The following is a 23,924-nucleotide window of genomic DNA, read 5'->3' on the forward strand; positions in this document are numbered from 1 at the left end:
TGCAAACAACCTGAATAAATTTACTTAAAGTTTGACTATTTAATGAGAACTGATTTTATTTTATTTTTTCTCTAAAATATATTTTCATTTTAAAATGTTGGGACTTCTCAACATGTTTATTAATATGTACATATAAAATAGTTTGCGAATTTATGAAAAATAGCATCGTGACACAAACATTTTCTTTCTTGGTTAGTTGGATTATTGTTCCATAGATAAGAGGAACCAGTACCTAGATAGTGAAAGTCAGGATGTAGGGCAGGAAAAGCCCCTGTGCTAGGAGTTGGAAGATTTGGAAACTTCTCGATTCCTTTCTTGAGTAGCTGGGTGGTGCTGAGAAAATCTGTTCTGTCCCTCAAGTCTTAATTTCCACGTATATAATTTGGAATTATTAGTATCAGACCTCAAAGTTTCTTTGTGAAAACTGTACAATGATAGGGGAATCTTAAAGAGCATTTACCTACTTTTTTTTAATTCTGAGATTCATTGATATCAACCGTACAAAATTTGGAGTAAAATATTGGCAAGGAAACTTTCTTATTTTAAGAATTCTCTTTTGGGGGGCACCTGGGCAGCTCAGTTGGTTAAGCGGCTGCCTTCAGCTCAGGTCATGATCCTGGAGTCCCGGGATCGAGTCCCGCATTGGGCTCCTTGCTCAGCAGGGAGTCTGCTTCTCCCTCTGACCCTCCCCCCTCGCGTACTCTCTCTCTCTATCTCATTCTCTCTCTCAAATAAATAAATAAATAAATAAATAAATAAATAAATAAATAAATCTTAGGGGGAAAAAAAAAGAATTCACTTTCGGGTGCCTGGGTGGCTCAGATGGTTGAGCGTCTGCTTTCGGCTCAGGTCATGGTCCCAGGGTCCTGGTTTTGAGTCCCGCATCGGGCTCCCTTCTCCTTGGGAGCCTGCTTCTCCCTCTGCTTCTCTCTCTCTCTCTCTCTCTGTCTCTCATGAATAAATAAATAAAATCTTAAAAAAAAAGAATTCACTTTCAACTTGACTTAATGAAGTTATTTTTCCTGTAGGTTTCTTCTTTTCAAATTTACATCCTCACCTATATGGTATGTTAAAATATATCTTTCATTCAATGTGATCACTTAAAAAGTCAGTGCTGAAATTGTTATTTTTTCATTGTGCATGTGGCTATCACAGATGCAAAGTAGAACGCACCAGTTTAAAAAAAATAGTAATAATAATTTATGATCTCTTGTAACATTAGGTACTTTATTAAAATATAAGCCATTTCATATTATGATTATTTTATAAATATATACTTAAAACTTGATAACTAGCAATATTTGATATGTAAAATGAACATGTTTACCAACTGAGATTATTTTACAAGCCAAAACTAGCAGCTAAATTCCCTACAGCACAGGATGAAATAATCTTCCCACCTGCTCTCAGTAGCAATCTGACATTCTGGCAAAATGAGGATTCAGAGTATATTTCTGTATGCTTGCACTCATCAAAAAGTATTCCGTCCCTTTCTTGAAAGACAAAGCTTTTCTAAATGGCATCATTTTGGCTATATCTTCAAGCTGCTTGAACTAATGTAAAAATAAAATAATGATACTGGTTTTCTTAAGTGGGTCTTATTCTGTGCATAGTTTGTTACTTTGTAACATTTTGCTAGCCTTTCTTCTAACATATTTGTACTATTCTAGATATGAAAGGCAGTTCATGACATTCTAAGATATTTGTAACCTGATTACTTCCACCTGTGAAATACAGAGTGGCTTGTTTAGTACATTGTAATTATGTATTTTGTAATTACAAGAGTTTTCATCTCTCTGCGACCCTTTCTGGCATTTTGTCATCATATTTTCATAGCGGACACTCTGTGAAGTAACTTTGTACGAAGATATTCTTTTGGGCAGAGTTAATGCAAAACTTCTAAAGAAAGTTTCCATAAAGCTGGTATGCAGAAGATGCTGCATGTACACCAAATAGACTTTCTGAAACTGAACCATATGACTAGATTAATGTCACCTATTGATATTTTGCCAATTGAGACAGACTATATTTGGAAGTTCCTTCCTTCCAAATATTGAAGTAATGTGAGTGATATTACTCCATTCAGAGAATATTTGACTCAGGTGAAAAATATGTATAGTCCAGACCATATCAGTCTTTTTTCAATTACTATCCATGTTTATTAAGGCTATATTTGATACAGAAATCTGGGTCATGTTGGTTTTTTAATTCATTTATATAATACTTAAAATAACCTTAACTAAAAATGCATTTTAAAAGATATCTCATGTTCCTCAGGTGGGCCAGATTATGGTCTTAAAATAGAATTGTTAGACCCTCATCATATCTCTGAGAAATGTCATCCAAATTGTTCTTGTTTTGTGGATTTCAAATTGAGATATAGTCACAGTATATTCTCATTTGCTCATCATTTGTTATCATGCTTTAAATAAAAGTGAATCGTATCCCCCAAACCACAGTCTATACCCTAAAATTGATTAACAGTACTGTATCAGTCAAGAAAGAATAGTAATATTTATTGACCCCGAGAGTTACATAGCAGGTAATGAAAATTTTCTGGAAAATAAATTATACAAAAAAACCACTGACTATATCAATATAAAATAAAAGTGTTAAATAGAAGGCAAAGGCAGAGAAACATAGAAAAAGAAGATGCCCCTGAGGTTCTCCATAAGACCCACTGCAATCAAATAACAACAGCCCAGTATTTACCCACCTATCTACAATTGATTCAGTAATGTGATTTATTCTCCTGTCACTTATTAAGGCTGTAAGAAAAAAATAGCATCCATATGTCAGAAAGACTTGATTATATTATATAACAATGAAGAGATCAACTCTAAAGAATTTGAAAATGACATTTCTAAATGATCCCATTCCCTGCATTTGGTTTATGGAAGTGATGTACTATAAATAGACACATAAGTACTCCTTAAATTAGCATTCCTTAAATACTGAATATATGTTAAGTGTGTGTATTCTGGGTCTGAGCTCATTTAGTATGGATGACTTAATTTTAGGGACTCATGACCTTGCCTGAAGTATAACTCAGGATGAGATCAGAGAAGCAGCAGTGTCTGTGAACAATATTCTGGAAGTCACCTTTCACCCTCCTGGAAGTCCTTATTGGGGTGATCCAGTAGAGGATAAACCAAGTATTTCTTAATCATATGCTTATGCATGGAGGAGCTTGACTTTGTCAGCTACACTAAAATGATTACCTTTGGATCCCCTGGGAATTGAGCAAGTTGCCTGAACTATGCTGGAACAAATTAGATAGATTCCCTTAAATTATTCCCACCCATATTTTCCATTTGCAAAGCTTTTCCAGAATTGACCCATTATCTAGTAATTTAGAGTTAGGGAACAGTGAGTCTATGTTCACTTCATAACTATTTGCTGGAATGCTATAGGCACATCAACACATGGTTCGGAGTTTCACATCTCTCTCTATTTATACATATTCTAAAAAATGTCCTGGGCGCCTAGGTGGCTCAGTTGGTTAAGCGGCTGCCTTCGGCTCAGGTCATGATCCTGGAGTCTCAGGATTGAGTCCCTCATTGGGCTCCCTGCTCAGCAGGGAGCCTGCTTCTCCCTCTGACCCTCTTCCCTCTCGTGCTCTCTCTCATTCTCTCTCTCTCAAATAAATAAATAAAATCTTTAAAAAAATGTACTGAGGGTTCTAGAGGGGAGGGGCTGGGGGGATGGGTTAGCCTGGTGATGGGTATTGAGGAGGGCACATTCTGCATGGAGCACTGGGTGTTATGAACAAACAATGAATCATGGAACAGTACACCAAAACAAATTATGTAATATATGGTGATTAACATAACAATAAAAAATTTAAAAAAAATGTCCTATAAAAATATTTGATTATTTTTGTCAAATATCTTTTCTGTTTCTGCCCCTTGACCCATCTCTTGTCACTGCTGTCCTTGAGCTGAAGCTGTAAACTGTTGAACTCAGTGTAAGCCCCAGGTGGTACTGATGCTCTTCCTTTACCTCAGTGAATACCAGCATCCATTACAATGATTGCAAAACTGTTGTAAGTCAGTAAATGTGTTGACTAGATGATACTTTGTTTCTCTAATTGAAAACCATTCTTAACATTAATCCAGAGTTTAGCAGTTCTTCTTCCTAGATGAAAATAAAAGTAATGACTGCCAATGGTATAATATGAACTGAATAAACTGTTATATGTGCATATGACTACACAAAATTTTTACATAATATTGTATTCTGTGTACATACACATGCACACATATGCATACAGATACACAGCACAGAACGGTTTTGTCATGTAATTTTCTCATAATACCTTCTGCCTTAGAATGTGAATATAAATGTCATACTATTAGTGGTCATGTGTGAAAATTGGAGAACTTTGATGGCTCAGAAAGGATTCAAACAAGCATCTATAGTTGCTTTATGATTTTACCATTACTGTTTATGAACGTAAAAGAATCATTTACTTTGTATATGTTTAAATTAGTAAAATAGAATATATTTAAGTTAAATTATTGAGTAAAGAATTCTAATTAGAGTAGTAATTTAGTAGGAAAAAACTGAAAATATAGTTATGACATCTAGAAAATAGGAAATGTGATCAATCTTACTGATACTGGGAATTAGTTTTCTAAGTGTTTCTTTATAAAACACTTCTTAAATCTAATAGCCTTCATGTATTTAACAACCTGAAGTATGTATATTAAGTTTATCCATTAAAGTTAGCCACTGAGGCACTGGGGAATAATATGAGACTAATCTCCAAGAGTATATTTTTTTCCAGTTATAGATTTAGGTTATTAGAAAATAGCTTCCTGGTTTAGTAACATAGACATGAAATACGACTTCAAAGGATAGCTATGTACTTTATTTATTGAGACCCTTTTATTCTGGTAGCACCTCAAAGCTTTCATATTAATATATGACTGATACATCTAAGGGTTTGCATTTATTTTATAGTCTCTTCTAGAGGCATGAGTTTGAGTCCAATTTTTTACAAGGCCTTGAAAGCTTATCCCTATTCCTATCACAGTGAAACTCATAAGCCTACAGGAAAGTATGGAATATAGCATTAAAAAAAAGATATTTGTAAATTGGTAGTGAGTCATGAAGTTTAAAGTGATTCTTGAGAGCAAAGAAATAAATATAGAATAAGGAAGTATAAATATTTTATATGTAAACTACCAGTGCTAGAAGCATGGAAAGAGAGAGAAAAAATTATTAATATAAAATAACAGTTATTTTGATACATATAATTAATTTAGTATTTATAGACTGAGGAAACATGGAAAAGAAATAATTAAACAGATTACTTAATTCTCAAAATATGTATGGATAAAGTAGTTAGAAACTCAAAATAAACCTCTATTTCATCTCTCTAGAAATAAAATGGTTATTTTATAGAGAAAATTAATGTGTCCTACATTTTAAAGACTAAATTTCATAAACCAAAATTATTTCAGTGGTGTCTGTTAGCCTCATACATACCATAAATAATTTACTCACATGATAAATTGACCACATTTAGTATAAAAAATAATAGGCAATACTGTATTGTTTTATATACACTATTATATTTAATCATATAAGAAAAGTGGCATTGAAACTATTGGGATTTCATCAAGATAAAAAGCTTTTGCACAGCAAAAGAAACAGTCAACAAAACCAAAAGACAACTGACAGAATGGGAGAAGATATTTGCAAATGACATATCAGATAAAGGGCTAGTATCCAAAATCTATAAAGAACTGATCAAACTCAACATCCAAAGAACAAATAATCCAATTAAGAAATGGGCAGAAGACATGAACAGACATTTTTCCAAAGAAGACATCCAAATGGCCAACAGACACATGAAAACATGCTCAACATCGCTCGGCATCAGGGAAATCCAAATCATAACCTCAATGAGATACCACCTCACACCAGTCAGAATGGCTAAAATTAACAAGTCAGGAAACGACAGATATTGGCGGGGATGTGGAGAAAGGGGAACCCTCCTACACTGTTGGTGGGAATGCAAGCTGGTGCAACCCCTCTGGAAAACAGTATGGAGGTTCCTCAAACAGTTGAAAATTGAGTTACCATACAATCCAGCAATTGCACTACTGGGTATTTACCCCAAAGATACAAATGTAGCGATCCAAAGGGGTACATGCACCCCGATGTTTATAGCAGCAATGTCCCCATAGCCAAACTGTGGAAAGACCCAAGATGTCCATCGACAGATGAATGGATAAAGAAGATGTGGTATACACACACACACACACACACACACACACACACACACACACACACAATGGAATATTATGCAGCTATCAAAAGGAATGAGATCTTGCCATTTGCAACGACATGGATGGAACTGGAGTGTGTTATGCTGAGTGAAATAAGTCAATCAGAGAAAGACATGTATCATATGACCTCACTGATATGAGGAATTCTTAATCTCAGGAAACAAACTGAGGGTTGCTGGAGTGGGAGTGGAGTGGGAGGGATGGGTGGCTGGGTGATAGACATTGGGGAGGGTATGTGCTGTGGTGAGTGCTGTGAATTGTGCAAGACTGTTGAATCACAGATCTGTACCTCTGAAACAAATAATGCAATATATGTTAAGAAAAAAAAAGAAGATAGCAGGAGGGGAAGTATGAAGGGGGGGAAATCGGAGGGGGGAACAAACCATGAGAGACGATGGACTCTGAAAAACAAACTGAGGGTTCTAGAGGGGAGGGGGGTGGAGGGATGGGTTAGCCTGGTGATGGGTATTGAAGAGGCCACGTTCTGCGTGGAGCACTGGGTTATGCACAAACAATGAATCATGGAACACTACATCAAAAACTAATGATGTAATGTATGGTGATTAACATAACAATAAAAATTAAAGAAGAAATAAATAAATGGCTATGAAGTGGGATAAAAAAGAAAAGTGGCATCGAGAAATTGTAATACTTTAAAACAGAAATAAGCCCACATATTTAATTGAGTATTTTAAAGATTTTACAGACTTTTTATTATCAGAAATTTCAATCATATTCAAAAATAATAAGAAAATATAATAAGGAACATGCACCCCAAGATTACTTTGAAAAGAATCCCAGGCACTAGGCCATTTTTTATAAATATTTAATTTTATAAAAAGATAATGACTTAAAAAAACATAGTCAAATAACATTATCCCACCTAAATATTGAGAAAACATCCAGTGCTCAGATCAGGATTCAAAGTAGTCTGCACATGGCTATTGTTTTGGTACATCTCTTAGGTCCCCTCTTCATCTTTTTGTGTGTGTGTGCATGCCCTGAGATCTATTTGCTAAGGGAGCCAAATGCCAAAATTACTTATGTGCGGTTTCCCATATTCAGGATTTGACTAAATGCATCAATTTGATGTATTTTTTTTGTCCCCTGTTTTTATTCGACATTGGAAGTTCATTGTAGAGGCATGATCCCATCCAGATTTGATTATCCCATCCAAAAACAAAACAAACAAAATTAAAAAAAAAAAACCTTCTTAAATGAGATTGTGCCCTTCCATGGGAAAGATATATAATCTCTGGTAGTCTCTCTTTTAATGACGATAGCACAAATGGTGGTAACTGATAACTTGTTAGGGACTACAGAATGCTCCTTTTCAAATCCTATCATTTCCTCTTTATTCATTGGCTGGTGTACTTGTGTGAGGAAAAATTTCCTCCCATCAAATATTTGGTTACTTTGCAGTATAAATTCTTTAGTGAACATTTCTTTTTCAAGCATCATTTTTTACACTTGTTTCCTATTGTAAAATTTGTGTGGTTGAGAAAGAAAAAACTTGTGAAAGAAATTAGACTCTGTCACATGTTTTCAAGTCTTCAAATTCTAATGAGCCTTAGAAGAAAATTCTAATGTTTAGACCATGTTAGTTGATAGCTAAGAAAGATGTTATTTTAAATAAATCTTAAGAGATTAGTGGAAGAATGTGTTTAGTTTTGTGTTGGATGGTTGGAGAAAAAATGAAAAAAGGGGGAAATGTAGGTGGTTATCTAGACCTGTAAATGCAATTATTTTAATTTCCATATGTTGAAAGACTATAAGAATGTGGTAAGTATCTACTAAAGTAAATGTACTAGTACTTCCCCTTTTCAAATCTCTGTGATTTCCTTCTTTGTAAAAAGGAATCAAACTCACATGGTATTGATTAGCACTTCATTTCTATACTAAATCTAGTGATTACATTTTGATGTAACAGATTTTAACATATATATGTTCATCCAGCCTCGTGTTTTGGTTGTAAATTTGTGAATAGCTTTGTGACCTAGGAAAAGTAATGTATCCTCTCTGTATCTCAGTTTTGTAATATTTTGGATCTCTTAGTTTTCATTGTATTTATTTTAGAAAGTAGTGGCTGTGTGTTCTCTTTCATTTTTACAATTTGTGCATATATATGAGTAACTTTTTCATATTTAAAATTATATTGTACAGTATCAATGGCAATTAATTTTGTTTATTTTGTTTTGTTTCATTGCGGATAAATCTGGGGCAAGGGAAACATCTAATATATCTGAATATGAAGTCACAGTTGTCAGTAACTTCAGTCTCCTTAGAAAGTCTAAACACTTTCTAAGTTCATGGCTTCCATATTAAGAAACAATGATCCTTTATCTATAAATTTGCTTATAAAAAGAAGAATACCAAACACTAGGTTAAAATATCAAAGTATTTCAAAGAAATTCTACATGATCTTGAAATGAAAAGAAAAAGCAGTATGGACTGCTTTAGCATTAGCTCTCTGTGAATAAATACCAGTAATATTTTTGCTATCTATTAACTAAATGTTTTGTTGCTAAATAATTTTTCAGGAAACATTTCTGAAGGTAACCACAAATTCAGTATGTTCAACACTATTTACACATTGCAGATACTAATAAAATATATCACCCTTTTGTTATGACAATAAATCTTAAAATAAGAAGTAGAAATTAAAAGAAAATGTGACTAGGTTATATCAATTTTGAGGTGGGTAAAATTTATCTAATCTCCCCTGAGTATGCCCTCATGCCCTATTTATAGTTCTTGTACTTCATTTTAAGAAACTGTCTTAGATTCACAAAGTACTTCACAAAATTATTAGTGATATCCTTAAGATAGAAAGTCAACTAATTCAAAGTAAATAAATTATAAACATAACCAACTAATTATATTTTTACTTTTTCATCATTTATTTTGGAGTTTTAAGAGATAAATCTTTATTAATATAATGCCTACTATTCACTAACTAGTCAGCAATCATATATAAATAGCTATGATAATTCTATTATTATTCATAGTTTTCTTCAAGTATTCTTCAAGTATTATATGCCCAAGTTTTCACATTATTAATATAGTAGCAATTACAAGTTTAATATTTAGCTAATCATCTATGAAAAAAATAGTATGAACAACTATAATGTCATAGTTACAAATTGCTACTTTTATTATAAGTGTGAAGAAATGCTGATGTCATATCTAAAAGTTTTCTCTGGTCAAAGTACCTTTATTTCCTTTCTTTTCATTTTAACTAAACATTAAAATTGCATTTTTAAGATAATTTTCAGTCACTTTTGGGTGGTGTGCAATGTGCACTTTACAATTGACTTATAATTGGGCTATGCTGACAATGGAAAATCTTACAAGTATTGAACATGACATTTATGACAGTATTGCTGTCATCTTGCCTTCTTTTATTGAATATGCAGGGAATTATAATTGGGCTAACAAGCCTGGTAGCCTGGCCTCTTTCCAATTATATTAACCAGCCTAGTCTAGTATTAGGTGCCTGAATACACAGAAACAGGCATAGAGCTTTTGTTTTCCTTTCTATTCTATGTTGGTTTCTACCCAATAATTTAAGATTACAATCATCTGTCTTCATGTAATGCTTGAGAACTTTCAATAATTCACCTCCATTCCCCTGAGAAATGTAAAATTTGCCTTCTCTATTTTTATTTCTCTATTTTTATTTAATTCAATATGAATCTTTATGCAATATTGGTTGTATCTGTTACATATTATTTTTTTTAAAGATTTTATTTATTTATTTGAGAGGGAGAGAGAAAGAATGAGAGATAGAGAGCACGAGAGGGAAGAAGGTCAGAGGGAGAAGCAGACTCCCCGCTGAGCAGAGAGCCTGACGTGGGACTCGATCCTGGGACTCCAGGATCATGACCTGAGCCGAAGGCAGTCGCTTAACCAACTGAGCCACCCAGGCGCCCGTATCTGTTACATATTAAATACCAATTATTATCTCAAATATTTCTAAGGGGCTTTGGTAATTTTTCTTTCAATTCACACTAAAAATTTTAAGTGATAAATTTGAATTTGAAGCAAAATTTCTCTTCACATGAACAAATCAATACACTGCTGCATTGAAATATTTTCTTTGCAACTGAGGCAAATAGCATTTTGCATATTTAACAATGTGTTTCAGCTTTTTGCAGTCTTAAAATAATAGAAAAGAGGAAAATAATTCCTAGTGATTAGAATATTTAAATCTACTAAACTTCTACCAAGAAACTAAAACCTGAATTTTAATTGAAAAACAAATAGAAAAATTAAATGCAACAATTTAAAAGAGCAAAGGAGTTTGCAGTGTATCACTTATTTGAAACACTGGATTCTATTGTTTTCTTTATCTTTTAATTTTTTTCTTTTTCCGGTTTCTTCTTATTTTAGAGCATTCAATTTACTTATGCATTTCCTTTCCATATAATCTCAACTCTTCCATCTGCAATATTTAAGGTCTTCATCTTTGTCGGGCTTTTTCTTTTCTGAATAGAAATATAAAAACAACCTGCAGAGCTCTCCTACAGAAACGGAACACCACTACAATATGTAAGGGACATGACATAGGATGTGCATTGCAATATTGTTAGCAGCAGAAAAAAACACTCTACAGACGACCTGATTGTTTATCAGTAGGGAAATAGTCTCACATTCATAGAGACTATGGGAATAGACACAACTGTTAAAATAGTGAGTTAGAATGCTTATGCATGGAGCACTACATCAAAAACTAATGATGTAATGTATGGTGATTAACATAATAAAAAATAAAAATAAATAAAATAGTTATTCCAACAATGAAAAAAATTACTTGATTAAAAAAAAAAAAGAATGCTATGCATCAACCTGGAAAATGTGAAGGAAAGCAGACTGAAAAGTAATGTGTATAATCCTGTTTGGGGAAACAACATACACAAAATATATATGTTACTGGCTTTTATAAAAACTGCAAAATTTATTTTTCTAAAAATAGCAAACTCTTTAGAGGTATCTATGCATCGTGTCTAGAAGCCTATTAAGTGTACTTCTGCCCCAAATAGTGTTTGCCACTAGATATAAAGAAATTGAAATTTCTACTTCTTAATGGGGATAATGCCATTTAAAGTAATGGAGTTTTCTACTTTTATACCTATGTGGTCAACCAAATACCAAAGTACCAAATACCAAGTACCAAATAGCTGAAGTCTAGTGAATCATGAGACTTTGATTTGGCTTTGTAGACCTGATATTTGTAGTTCAGTTGGCAACTGAACTGTGCCCTAAATCCCAACCTTAGATCACAGATTTTGAAATCAGACACAGCTAGGATCAAATCCCAGAGTAGCTTCTTTCCAACTGTGTTAGAGTCAGCAAGTAATTTGACTTTTCTAAGTCTTAGTTTCCACATCTGTGAGACAATGATAACAAAACTTACTTCTTTTTTTTCTCCAAATTTGTATTTAAATTCTGCTTAACACACAGTGCAATATTGGTTTCAGGAGTAGAATTCAGTGATTCATTACTTATATACAAAACCCAGTGCTCATCATAACAGGTGCCCTCCTTAATACCCTTCCCCCATCGATCCCATTCTCCACCCACCTCCCTCCATTAACCCTCAGTTTGTTCTCTATCTTTAAGAGTCTCGTATGGTTTGTTTCCCTCTTTCTTTTTTTCCCCTCCCATCATTTCATGTTATGTTCCTTAAATTCCACATATGATTGAAATCATATGGTATTTGTCTTTCTCTGACTGACTTATTTCGTTTAGCATAATACACTCTAGCTCTGTCCATGTCATTGCAAATGGCAAGATTTCATTATTTCTGATGGCTAAGTAATATTCCATCGATGGGCATTTGGGTTCTTTCCATAGTTTAGATGTTGTTGATAATGCCTCCATAAACATCATGGTACATGTATTCCCTACAAATCTGTATTTTGTATCCTTTGGGTAAATACCTATTGGTGCAATTGCTGGATTGTAGGCCAGTTCTATTTTTAACTTTTTGAGGAAGTTCCATATTGTTTCCCAGAGTGGCTGCACCAGTTTGCATTCCCACCAACAATGCAAAAGTGTTCCCCTTTCTCCACATCTTCACCAACATCTGTCGTTTCCTGTATTGGAAATTTTAGCTATTCTGACAGGTGTGAGGTAGTGTCTCATTGTAGTTTTGATTTGTATTTCCCTGATGATGAATGACATTGAGTATCTTTTCATGTGTCTGTTAGCCATTTGGACGTCTTCTTTGGTAAAATGTCTATTCATGTCTATTCATGTCTTCTGCCCATTTCTTAAATGGATTATTTGTTTTTTGGGTATTGAGTTTTAAAAGTTCTTTAAATATTTTGGATAATAACCCTTTATCAGAAATTTCACAGGCAAATATCTTCTCCCATTCCAAAGGTTGTCTTCAGTTGTGTTGATTGTTTTCTTCATTCTGCAGAAGATTTTTATCCCAATGAAGTCCCAATAGTTCAATTTTGCTTTTGTTTCCCTTGACTCTGGTGACATGCCTAGTAAGAGGTTCCTGCAGCTGAGGTCAAAGAGGTTGTGCCCTCTAGGGTTTTGATGGTTTCCTAACTCACATTTAGGTCTTTCATCCATTTTGAATTTATTTTTGTGTATGGTGTTAGAAAGTGATCCTGTTTCATTCTTCTGCATGTTACTGTCCATTTGTTGAAGAGACTGTCTTTTTTTCCATTGGATATTCCTTCCTGCTTTGTCAAAGATTATTTGACCATATAGCTATGGGTCCATTTCTGGATTTTCTGTTCCATTCTTTTGATCAATGTGTTTTTGTGTCAGTACCATACTGTCTTGATGACTACAGCTTTGTAATATAACTTGGGGTCAGGAATCATGATGCCCCAACTTTGCTTTTCTGTGTCATGATTGTTTTGTCTCTTCGGGGTCTTTTGTGGTTCTATACAAATTTTGGGATTGTTTGTTCTCGTTATGTGGAAAATGCCAGTGGTGTTTCGATAGGGATTGCATTAAATGTGTCGATTGCATTGGGTAGTATGAACATTTGAACAATGTTTGTTCTTCTAATCTGTGAGCATGGAATGTTTTTCCATTTCTTTGTGTCCTCTTCAATTTTCTTTCATAAGTGTTCTATAGTTTTCAGAGTACATAACTTCTTGAAATTGTCATTAAAATGTGGCAGATGTGTGGAAAACACTCAACCTCAGGCTCTGGCATCTAGTAAGCACTCAATAAATGCAAGGAATCTTATGGGTTAGATTTTAATTGTTAAATAATATAAAATATATTTAAAGTATATGTATTTCTTTAATTGAATTAACTAAAGTTGAGTTAAGGAGGGAGAAAGAAAAGATATACCACCCTTAAAAGTAATTTATGTAGTCTTTATGGTGTTTGGAATTTGCCCCGTGTGTCTCCTATTTTACTCTTTCTTATTCAAAGACTTTAATCATATACTAACAAAATATAACCAATTGTCATTTTCTTAATTATAGATTCTATTCATCTAAAGTGTGTTGATTATATAATCATAAATATTACCTTTTTAGACTTTAACTAATAGTAATAACATATCTCTTTTTCTTACTAGACACTCTGTCTAATATCTAATATGTTTGTTCTCTTCTTCTTGTGCAATCTTTCCTTGGGACCAGCGGCTGCTTCAAAGAATAAAGTTAAAGGTGAGCTCCTATCCATTCTGCATGACTCACCGTGATTCATTTTTCTGCTCAATCTTCTAAGCCATCTTAATTGATGGAGCCAGTTCTCTTGGTGAAAATACTAGTTCAGTGTACCAACATTAGTCGTAAATTCCTATAAATATAAAAATGTATTATTTCAAATATTCAGTTTCTGATATAAGTCTATGTTTACGATTGTTTGTGAGTTTGTTTGTTTTCTTGTTTTGCTTCTCACATTATTCCAAGTGGAATACAGTGCTTTTGTGCACCAACATTTTGCCTGTTGACCTTACTTCCCTTGAAAAAATAGTGAATTGGAAAAAAATACAGCAAAAATTAAGGCTGATAGTCTCAAAAGTGAACAAGCCTTCTAGAATTATGTGAAAAGAAAAAATTATCCCTTAAAAATAAATATTATACACTGTATATTTCTATTTATGACTTTTCTTCCATTTCCTAGTTGCATTAAGTTTATATTTGCTAGAATCCTGGAAATATAATTTCATGAGGGAGGATGTGCTTGCCTAATGCCAGAATATCTCCCTGAAAGGAAGGGCTTTTGGCTTAATGTGTTGTTATGGTTTTGAAAAATAAAAATCAAATATATGTATGCTACTTTGTCATAGCTTTATAGTTTATATGTTTTGACTTTATACTCTCAGAGCAATCTATATATTTATTTTTCTTCTTCTTATATAGCAAATATATATATATATATATTTATTTATCCTTCATTTATCTTTCAAGTATCTTTCATTTATAGAGCAAACCCACATTGACTGCATTGCAAATTCAGAGAGCTTCTGGAATACTGGAAAGAAGAATGTGTCTTGATTTTTTTTTTTCTTTAAGGAGAAAGGATTATATTCCAGAAACCATAGACTGGTAAATTTGACATTAAATTCCCAATAACATTTTAAAACAGACTCTTAAAACAGCAATTTACAGGTGTTTAGATAAAGAGAGTTCACTAGGAGTCAGCAGGTATTAGTAATAGCATAGAAAATTACCCTAATTTTCTCCCACTCCTTTTTTTAAATATGTATTGGTTATTATACCAGTATCTGAGGGCAATAGTTTAAACATAATATATCTGAATATCATCAAATCATGTAGCAACTACCCTTTCCTTATCTTTGCAGAAACTATCATTCTGAAGATCACTAATTCTTCTGTAGTGGTCAAAGTAATTTCCCAATCCTCTTATTATTCATTTTTTTTCCTGCTGAATATATATTGCTTCTTTTGATTTGAGACACTAAAGTGTCTCCTTATAGACTTCATTTTATTCTTAATTGTTCTTTGCCTTTCTTTCTCTCTCCTTTTCTATCTTACTCTGGAATATGGGTTTCTTTTAGGTTATATCTTTGATCCCTGAAAAGATCACTTCTTACAGTATTGGTCCAGCTGAATTCAGTGGAGGGCTAAACTTCACCTCCTATAAACTAAAGGAAACAGCCATTTTCCGGATGGTTATGTACCCACAACCAACCTCCCTCACCACTGTTGACTGTTAAGAAAAAGACAAATGATCCAATCAAATTCCTCTCCTGAAAAAAAAAAAAAAAACTGAGAAAGAAGGAAAGAATGGTAAAACTGAAAGAGGCAAAAAAAAAAAAAAAGGAAGAGAATTGAGTATCAGTTTTGTTATATTTTGTGGCCATGAATTTTATAGGTGGACTGAATAAGAAGATGAATTAAGTCTGGAAAAAAAAAAAAGCAATGTACAAAGAGTAAGAGTTAAGAGAGTGTGTTCATGGTGTCCAGTTCCCTTGTTTTAATATAAGGTTATATTTTATCCTTGCCCTTTGGGCTTAGGACACAGCTCTCTTTTAGTTAAGCTTTCTAGATAGGTTTCTCTTGCTTGCATGGAAAGAGACCAGATTAATATAATCACACCTCTTCCTCTAAAGTGTTCTTAGTTGATTTTAGTTAATACTTTTCTAAACTTGATTTATTAAACTTCTATCTGATATTTCCATCAGCCTACTGAATATTTCTACTTGGATATCAAAACTGAAACTCTCTCCTTCTCTCTCTCTCTCTCTCTCTCTCTTTTTTTTTTTTTCCAAATCTGAACCTTTGGGGTTTGCTGTGTCTTCTCATAAACAACCATTTGCCTAATTTCCTAAATGATTTCAAACATGTGTAATTCTTCCACCCTAATGGCCCCCATAACTGATCGATTATCAAATGGTCCTAATTTTATGGGGATAAAATTATTGTCCTAATCATGTCCTAATTTTAGCATGGGGATAGTAGCTTTTGCATGGATCCCTCTTCTTCAAATCATTCATTCCTCAGAGCTTTCCTGGAGTAGTTTCTAATTTGTCTCCTGCTTCAATCCTCAACATTATACAATCTATCCTGTATTCATATGTCACAGTAAATTCATATATCAGCAGTCTACAATCTAACTTGCATTCATATACCCTAAACTCATGTTTCAGTATGATCATCAATGCTTTGCCACTTAGAGATAATGAAAAAGATAACTTGGTGTTCCTAAAATTTCTTTGCATGAAATGATTTTATTTCACTCTATTATAAACTTATAGACTAACCGTATCATGTGATTAATATTGTTCCAGAATATTAAAAAATTTCTAAATGGTTTTAATCCGTTAAATATATTTTTAGTCTTCAGTCTGATTTTTAGGCTTTATTTTTTATTCAGAATTTGGCAACTGTAGTGGGGATAACATTTTATGTCATTTCTTTCTATTACCTTTAATCATATAATCATTATTCAGTGTTCAATTAAAAATTAACATAATTATTCTGACTTTGCATAAGAATTAAAAGATAATGAAGGGCACTCAGCAATCTAAATTGAGATACATATGTGGTCTAGAGAAGAATCAGCATTTCAATTTACTGGATTTAAGTGATAGTCGTACATAATACTATTAAATAAATGATTTATTCAGGTGTAAATACAAGGTCTGCTATTCAATGAAAATAAAACATTTAGTATCCCAGGTTTTTCATATTACACCTTTTGAGGATGAATTGAAAGGCACAAAAGAAGCTGAAATTGAGACATTGCTTCAAACTATAGTTTTGTCTTAAGTGGAGAACCAATATTTCAGTTTGTACTATATAATATATGCTGTATTAAAAACTTCCATTCTGTAGTCAGACAGACATAACCTCTCCTGGTTTTTCAACTTACCAGATTTGAGCATCTAGACAATTTAATTATGTTCACTCAACATTCAGTTGTTAACAAAAATTATATGGGATAATGCATAAAAAGAGACTAACCTAGGAAATCGCACATAATAACCTCTCAGTAAATTTCACCTATCATTTATTGTTATCATCATTCCTATTATTATTTAAATGATGCCTGTGGAAAGAAAACAAATTAACATGTAGTCAAAACAAATCCGAAGTCTAAAACTTTTCTATGAGTATCTGCAATATTTCATCATCATGATGGCATTCATATGTTTATATTAATTATAACATTAAAATAAACACAAAATATAACGTGAATGATCCCCTTAGGTATATGTACTTTTTTTTCACATTTAAATATTAAAATCCAAAGTCTATAAATGATATCATTAAAGAAGTTCAACCCAATAGCAAAAGAAAAGGAAAAAAATTAAGAAAATTATGTTACAGTGAGGTTTATATCATACTTAAAATGTAAAAATTACTTGCTTTTATTATCAGTGAAGAAATTGAGGAATAAGATTTATATAATTTCCTTTTATTTTATTTTATTATGTTATGTTAATCACCATACATTACATCCTTAGTTTTTGATGTAGTGTTCCGTGATTCATTGTTTGCCTATAACACCCAGTGCTCCACGCAGAACGTGCCCTCTTTAATACCCATCACCAGGCTAACCCATCCCCCCACCCCCTCCCCTCTAGAACCCTCAGTTTGTTTCTCAGAGTCCATCGTCTCTCATGGTTCGTCTCCCTCTCCAATTTCCCCCCCTTGAATTTTCCTTACCTACTATCTTTTTTTTTTAAACATACAATGTATTATTTGTTTCAGAGGTACAGGTCTGTGATTCAACAGTCTTACACAATTCACAGCGCTCACCATAGCACATACCCTCCCCAGTGTCTATAACACAGCCACCCCATCCCTCCCACCCCCAACCATATAATTTCTTTTGCAAACATCACTCAACTCCTTTTGTTGAAGCTATGTTTAGATTTTAAGTTTAAAAGTATAAGGAATTATTCACTCTTGCATAACATCTACAAAATCTTCAATAAAAGTAACTCACCAAGAAACAATTATTGAAGCTTATGTTTATTTATTCCACACAAGGCTGATCTAAGGAAATATGTTGGGAATGTTAGAAATACAGCAGTCCCTCCTTCTCCACAGTTTAGCATTCCATGGTCTCAGTTCCAGCAGTCAACCTAGTCAGGAAGCAGATAATCTTCCTTCTGATTATTGTCAGGTCAATAGTATTCTAATGCTACATCACAATACCTGTGTCATTCGCTTCATTAAGTCTCATCATGTAGGCATTTTATCATCTCACATCAGCACAAAAAGAAGAGTGAGCATAGCACAATAAGATGTTAATGAGAGAGGGAGAGACCACAGTCACATAATTTTTATTACAGTGTATTGTTATAAGTTCTATTATAAATATTGTTTTATTTTATTGTTGTTAATCTCTGTGTCTAATTAATAAATTAAACTTTATCATAGGTATGTAGGTATGGGAAAAATCATAGTAAATATAGGATTCAGTATTATCTGTGGTTTCAGTAATACACTGGGGTTCTTGGAATATATTTCTTGCAGCTAATAGGGGATTACATGTAAGAGAATTTAAAACCATATTATGTCTCTATAATATATTCACTAAAGGGTTCAGGTGGAAGGTTGCTTTCTTAATCCACCTTCTACTTCATCTCTCTTCTCCAGGAAAATTGACAAAGATACTGATATATATGATAATGTAATGATGTTTTTAAATATAAAATGTATTGCTGCAGCCTTTTTCTAACTTTTAAACAAAGTGGATAACAATCGTAATTATATAGCTAATACTTTCAATGTTTACTATGTGCCAGACATTACGCTAAACATTGTATATGTGTTTTCTAATTTGATCCTCACAAAACTCTTTGAGATAGATACTATTATTATCTTGATTTTTTTTAAATTAGGAAGATGAGGCAAAGAGTTAAGAAATTTAAGTTCACAAAATTAGTTAAGAGGCAAGCCAACAATTCCAAATCAGAGTTACTGACTCCTGAGTTCTACCTTTTAATCTATTAAAGGCCTTAAAGATTTCAGAGTAAATTAACCAATATTACAATTCACCTTAATGTTATTTACTTATTTAAGTATATTTATCTAGGTCCCATCCACCCAGGTAGGGTGGGGCTGGGAATGGGGGTAAAGTAGAATGATGATCAGTTATTATTAGGAAGAAATAAATTGGACCTACCTAGTGGGACCTACCAAGTGGCAAGGGAAATATTCTCCCAGTAGATTTTTTATTTTTCATTCTTTTTAATTCTTTTTCTTTGGGTCTCTCATTCATTCACCTTATGTTAACCTTACTCCTCACTTATTCTCTCTTGGGAAAGTGAGGAGGTAATCAGTTTCTCAATAAGAGGAATAGTGTTCTAGAAAAACTTTAGGCATAACTAATGTGAAATGCTGAAATCAGAAGAGGGTAACAGGGTTAAAGAATGTGTTCATGAAAATTTTATTGAAAGATGATTCAGTGGGTCAAAATGTAGATAACTTTTCTTGTTTTTAAATTGCAGCTTCATTTAATATATTTTCTGGTTTTTATTTCTCACTGGATAGGGGTTTTGACATGTATTTGCTCTGTGGAGTATCTTATTACTTACTCTTGGACAACTGTCCCTCTTCATGTTGCATAGTACAAACCAGTGTGGGTCAGGATGGAAAGACCCCTCTAGATACTCCATCCACAAATCTAAAAGAAAATTATTTTTCACTTGATTTAATGGAGTTTCATTTTCCCCTGTCTCTCCTTTATTCTTGAAATGAAAATAAAGGTTTGAGCTCTCCTGTGGACATGTGGGTAAATATAGCTCATTTGCAGGGTACAACTTTATATAGCAATTAGAAATAGGTTTGTGTTGCCACTTTAAGTTTATGTCCTCATTTCCATCATAAATAAATCATTGTAATGTTTTTTATTCTATCTAAATACATCTCATCCAAAGGAAAGGATCTTCTGGGACTCAATTCATTCAATTGGTTCATGTCATTCTATTATGTTAATAAAATTGGTATTTGCTTATTCTACAGCTGCTGTGTGGAGTTTAGAAAGTCTGTAATTAAAATCCCAAGGTTTGTGGCTTCTTACAGGTTTCTGAGCAAAAAAAAAGTCTATTATAAGGAGAAATACTGTGAGCAGTGTTTAACAGTTGGGCATTTCGGGGCAGTTTCAAGAGAAGTGCTATAAAGCCAACAGTTAAATTACATTAAAAATAAATTCTAATTTATATTTCAAGTTAGATGGAGTGATGGTTATATGTTTTTAGTGGAAAAGAATCATTTGACTTGAAATCATAATATAAAATATTTATCACTAGCAAAGCACTCTATTAACAGTTTTAGAGATGATTATCAGAGTACCTGGGTTTTAGTATCTGCTCTACTATTTATTTGTTTGTTCATATTAGTAAGGTAAGGATAAAAATATCAGTACTACCTACCTTATGGAATTTTAATGATAAATAAAATGATTTTATAATGTTATACAAAAAGAATATGTGAAAACACTTTTAAAATAGCTAATTGATATCCAGATGCAACTAGTTATTAATTAAATAAAGAATAATCACATAGCCAGGAACTTGATATTTTGTAATAAATAAAATGTGGCCCTTGTTCTGAGCCCATGCCAATGATTTGTGTACATGGAAAGACCATTTTATGCTTTTTCTTACTGAACATCTTTGGAAAAGGAGTGAACAAGTGTTTTTTTAATTTAATAAATTTTTAGTAAATGTCTATACTGTGCCGAGATATGATGGGGAGAAAAAATATTGCTTAGTTTTGACCTCATGAGGCTTTCACTTATTTACTCTTTCATTTATTCATCCAACATTGCCAAGGACAGCTGCAAATATATCAGTGAGGAAAAAAAAAAGTTAGTTATATGCTATAGTATATTGCAATATTTTAGCATTATGAAGAAAAAAACAAAGCAGAGGAGTAAGACAGGCAGGCAGAGTAGAGAAGGGAGGAGAACAGGGAGATGAGGCAAGCAGGAATTTAGAGAAAGAATTGATGCTGAAAAAAAGAAAGAAAGAAAAAAAAAAAGAATTGATGCTGAGAGACCAAGCTGAGGTGATCTGGAAGAGCAGAGGCTGTAAGGCAGTGAGGAACCTAGCTTATTCAAGAGACTGGGTGAAGTTAGAGAACTGTGAGCTAGGATACTAAATAAGAGAGAAATTGTAGATGCAATGAGGACCCAAATCATGTAGGGATATTTGTTTTGATCTAAGTAAGATGAAAAGCCACTCAAGTTTGAGCAGAGGAGACACATATGCTGATTTAGTTTTTATAAGATCAGTTTGGATGTTCCTTTGAAAACAGACTACAATGAAAGCCATTAGCAGACTTTTCCAGGAAACCAGGGGACAGATGATGGTGGCAGGACTGGAGTCATAGCACTGGAGGTGGTGTGAACTGATCATTTGAAGTCAAACCTAATAGAATTTTTTTTCCTGGAAGTGTAACAGGATAAAAAGGATGAAGCGTAGGATGATTTCAATGTTTTATTTGGTGAAAATTTTTTTGCCTGAAAAACTGGAAGGACACAGTTACATTTATAAGTTGGAGAAGACTTTGAGAGGCACAGGGTAAAATAGTGGAAACTGTCTTGAATACATGAAATTGGAGATCCAAGTGACAATGACAGGTAGAAATTGGCTATATGAATATGAAATTCAGGAAACAGTTCTGCACTATAGAAAGAAAATCTGGAAATTGTTGTCTGTGGATAGTATATAAAGCTATGAGACTGGATGGATTTACCTAAGACATAAGTGCGTTTAGAGAAGAAAACACAAACCGTAGGACTGAATTCTTAGGTGCTCAAAACTCAAGAACAAACGGATGGTGAGATACAAGCTAAGGAGTCAGCAACTGAGTTAAATGTTCCTGATAGATGAGACCTGAGAATGTACCATTGGGTTTATCAATGTGGAATCACTGGGGACCTTGGTAATTGCCAGTTAGTATAAAATACAGAGATTAATCAAATATTCACCTGAAGAAATGAAAATTTACTACTGTAAAACAATGGCATAGTAGTTCAATGAGATCTGATTACAGAGACATTTACTTAGTAGAAGAAGGCTCCAGGGAAACCTTCTTGGAAAAAGTGATGATCAGAAGAGAATTACAGAACTAATCAGAGCTAAGTAGGTGAAGAAAAGAGGGAAGAACCTTCCAAGTCAAGGAATGGCAGCAGGAGACTAAAAGCCAATATAGTTTCTGTGGAGGAATCAATGAGAGCAAGTGTCAAAATAGCAGTGGATATCAAATCCAAAATATCTTTGCCAAGACCAATGCCAAGAAGTTTACCTCCTATGTTTTCATCTAGGAGTTTTATGGCTTTAAGTCTTATATCCAAGTCTTCAATACATTTCATGTTGATTTTTATGTAGAGTGTTCATTAGTGGTCCTGTTTCATTGTTTTGCATATGGCTATCCAGTTTTCCTAACACCATTTATTAAAGAGACTATCTTTTCCCCATTGTATATTCTTGTCTCCTTTGTGAAAAATTAACTGACCACATATGTATGGGTTTATTTTTCAGGTCTCTATTCTGCTCCATTGATGAATGCATCTGTTTTATACCAATACCATACTTTTTTGATTACTATAACTTTGTAACATAGTTTGAAATCAGGGAGCATGATACCTCCAGTTTTGTTATTCTTTCTCAAGATTGCTTTGGTTATTTGAAGTCTTCTGTGGTTCTGTACAACTTTTAGGATTGTTTATTCTATTTCTGTGAAAAATGCCATTGGACATTTTGGAGGGATTGCTTTGAATCTGTAGATTGCTTTAGGTAATGGGGGCATTTTAACATCATTAATAATTCTTTGAATTATACATATTAATTCTTTGAATCCATGACCATGAATATCTTTCCATTTATTTATGTTGTCTTCAGTTTCTCTCATCAATGTCTTCTACTATTCGGTATACAGATCTTTTACTTCCTTGGTCAAATTTATTCCTAAGTATTTTATTATTTGTGATGTAGTTAATTCTTAATTTCTCTTTCTGATAGCTTGTTGGTACATAGAAATGCAACTGATTTCTTATATTAATTTTGTATCCTGCAACTTTACTGAAATCCCACACAGTGCCTTGAAGTTTCTGTTACAAAAGATTTTCCCCATTATAAAAGCAATGAAAATCCATTTAGGCATTTTAAATGGAGATAGAGACAGAAATGAGGGGATAGTCTCACATTTATAATTTGAAAGAATTACTGAATGCTCATGAAGAACAAATTAGATGAGTTACTATATATATGACAAAGAGACAAACTGAATTATCTGGAAAGTTACAATAGTTTATGGGAAAATCAAGGTAGTTAGGCCTAGAGTATTTATTTATTTATTTATTTATTTATTTATTTATTTATTTATTTATTTTAAAGATTTCATTTATTTATTTGACAGAGAGAGAGAGAGCAGAAACACAGCAGGGGGAGTCAGAGAGGGAGACGCAGGCTTCCTGCTGGGAGCCTGATGTGGGGCTCGATCCCAGGACCCTAGGATCATGAACTGAGCCGAAGGCATATGCTTAACGACTGAGCCCCCCAGGTGCCCCAGCCTAGAGTATTTAATGGTAACATCAGGGCGAAATAGATTTGAGGGAATAGAACATCCTTTCAAGAATACATTTGAGGGGCACCTGGGTGGCTCAGTCGGTTAAGCGGCTGCCTTCAGCTCAGGTCATAATCCCAGGGTCCTG

General features: G+C 33.3%; 1 protein-coding gene across 6 annotated transcripts in view; it reads left to right on the forward strand.

Moving 5' to 3' along the window:
* CADM2 (cell adhesion molecule 2) overlaps positions 1-23,924 on the forward strand; it is a 1,066,008-nt gene that overhangs the window by 735,848 nt on the left and 306,236 nt on the right. For 3 of the 6 annotated variants that reach the window (XM_073892076.1, XM_025872953.2, XM_073892095.1), the window contains exon 2: positions 13,922-13,948. The exons of the other annotated variants lie outside the window; for them this stretch is intronic. In XM_073892076.1, coding sequence (XP_073748177.1) covers positions 13,922-13,948 — 27 coding nt within the window. The remainder of the gene's footprint in view (positions 1-13,921; positions 13,949-23,924) is intronic. 6 annotated transcript variants of the gene reach the window in all.

Source organism: Callorhinus ursinus, unplaced genomic scaffold (genome assembly GCF_003265705.2).
Source record: "Callorhinus ursinus isolate GAN/ISIS: 27379988/994484 unplaced genomic scaffold, GSC_fseal_2.0 scaffold1, whole genome shotgun sequence".
Taxonomy (NCBI): domain Eukaryota; kingdom Metazoa; phylum Chordata; class Mammalia; order Carnivora; family Otariidae; genus Callorhinus; species Callorhinus ursinus.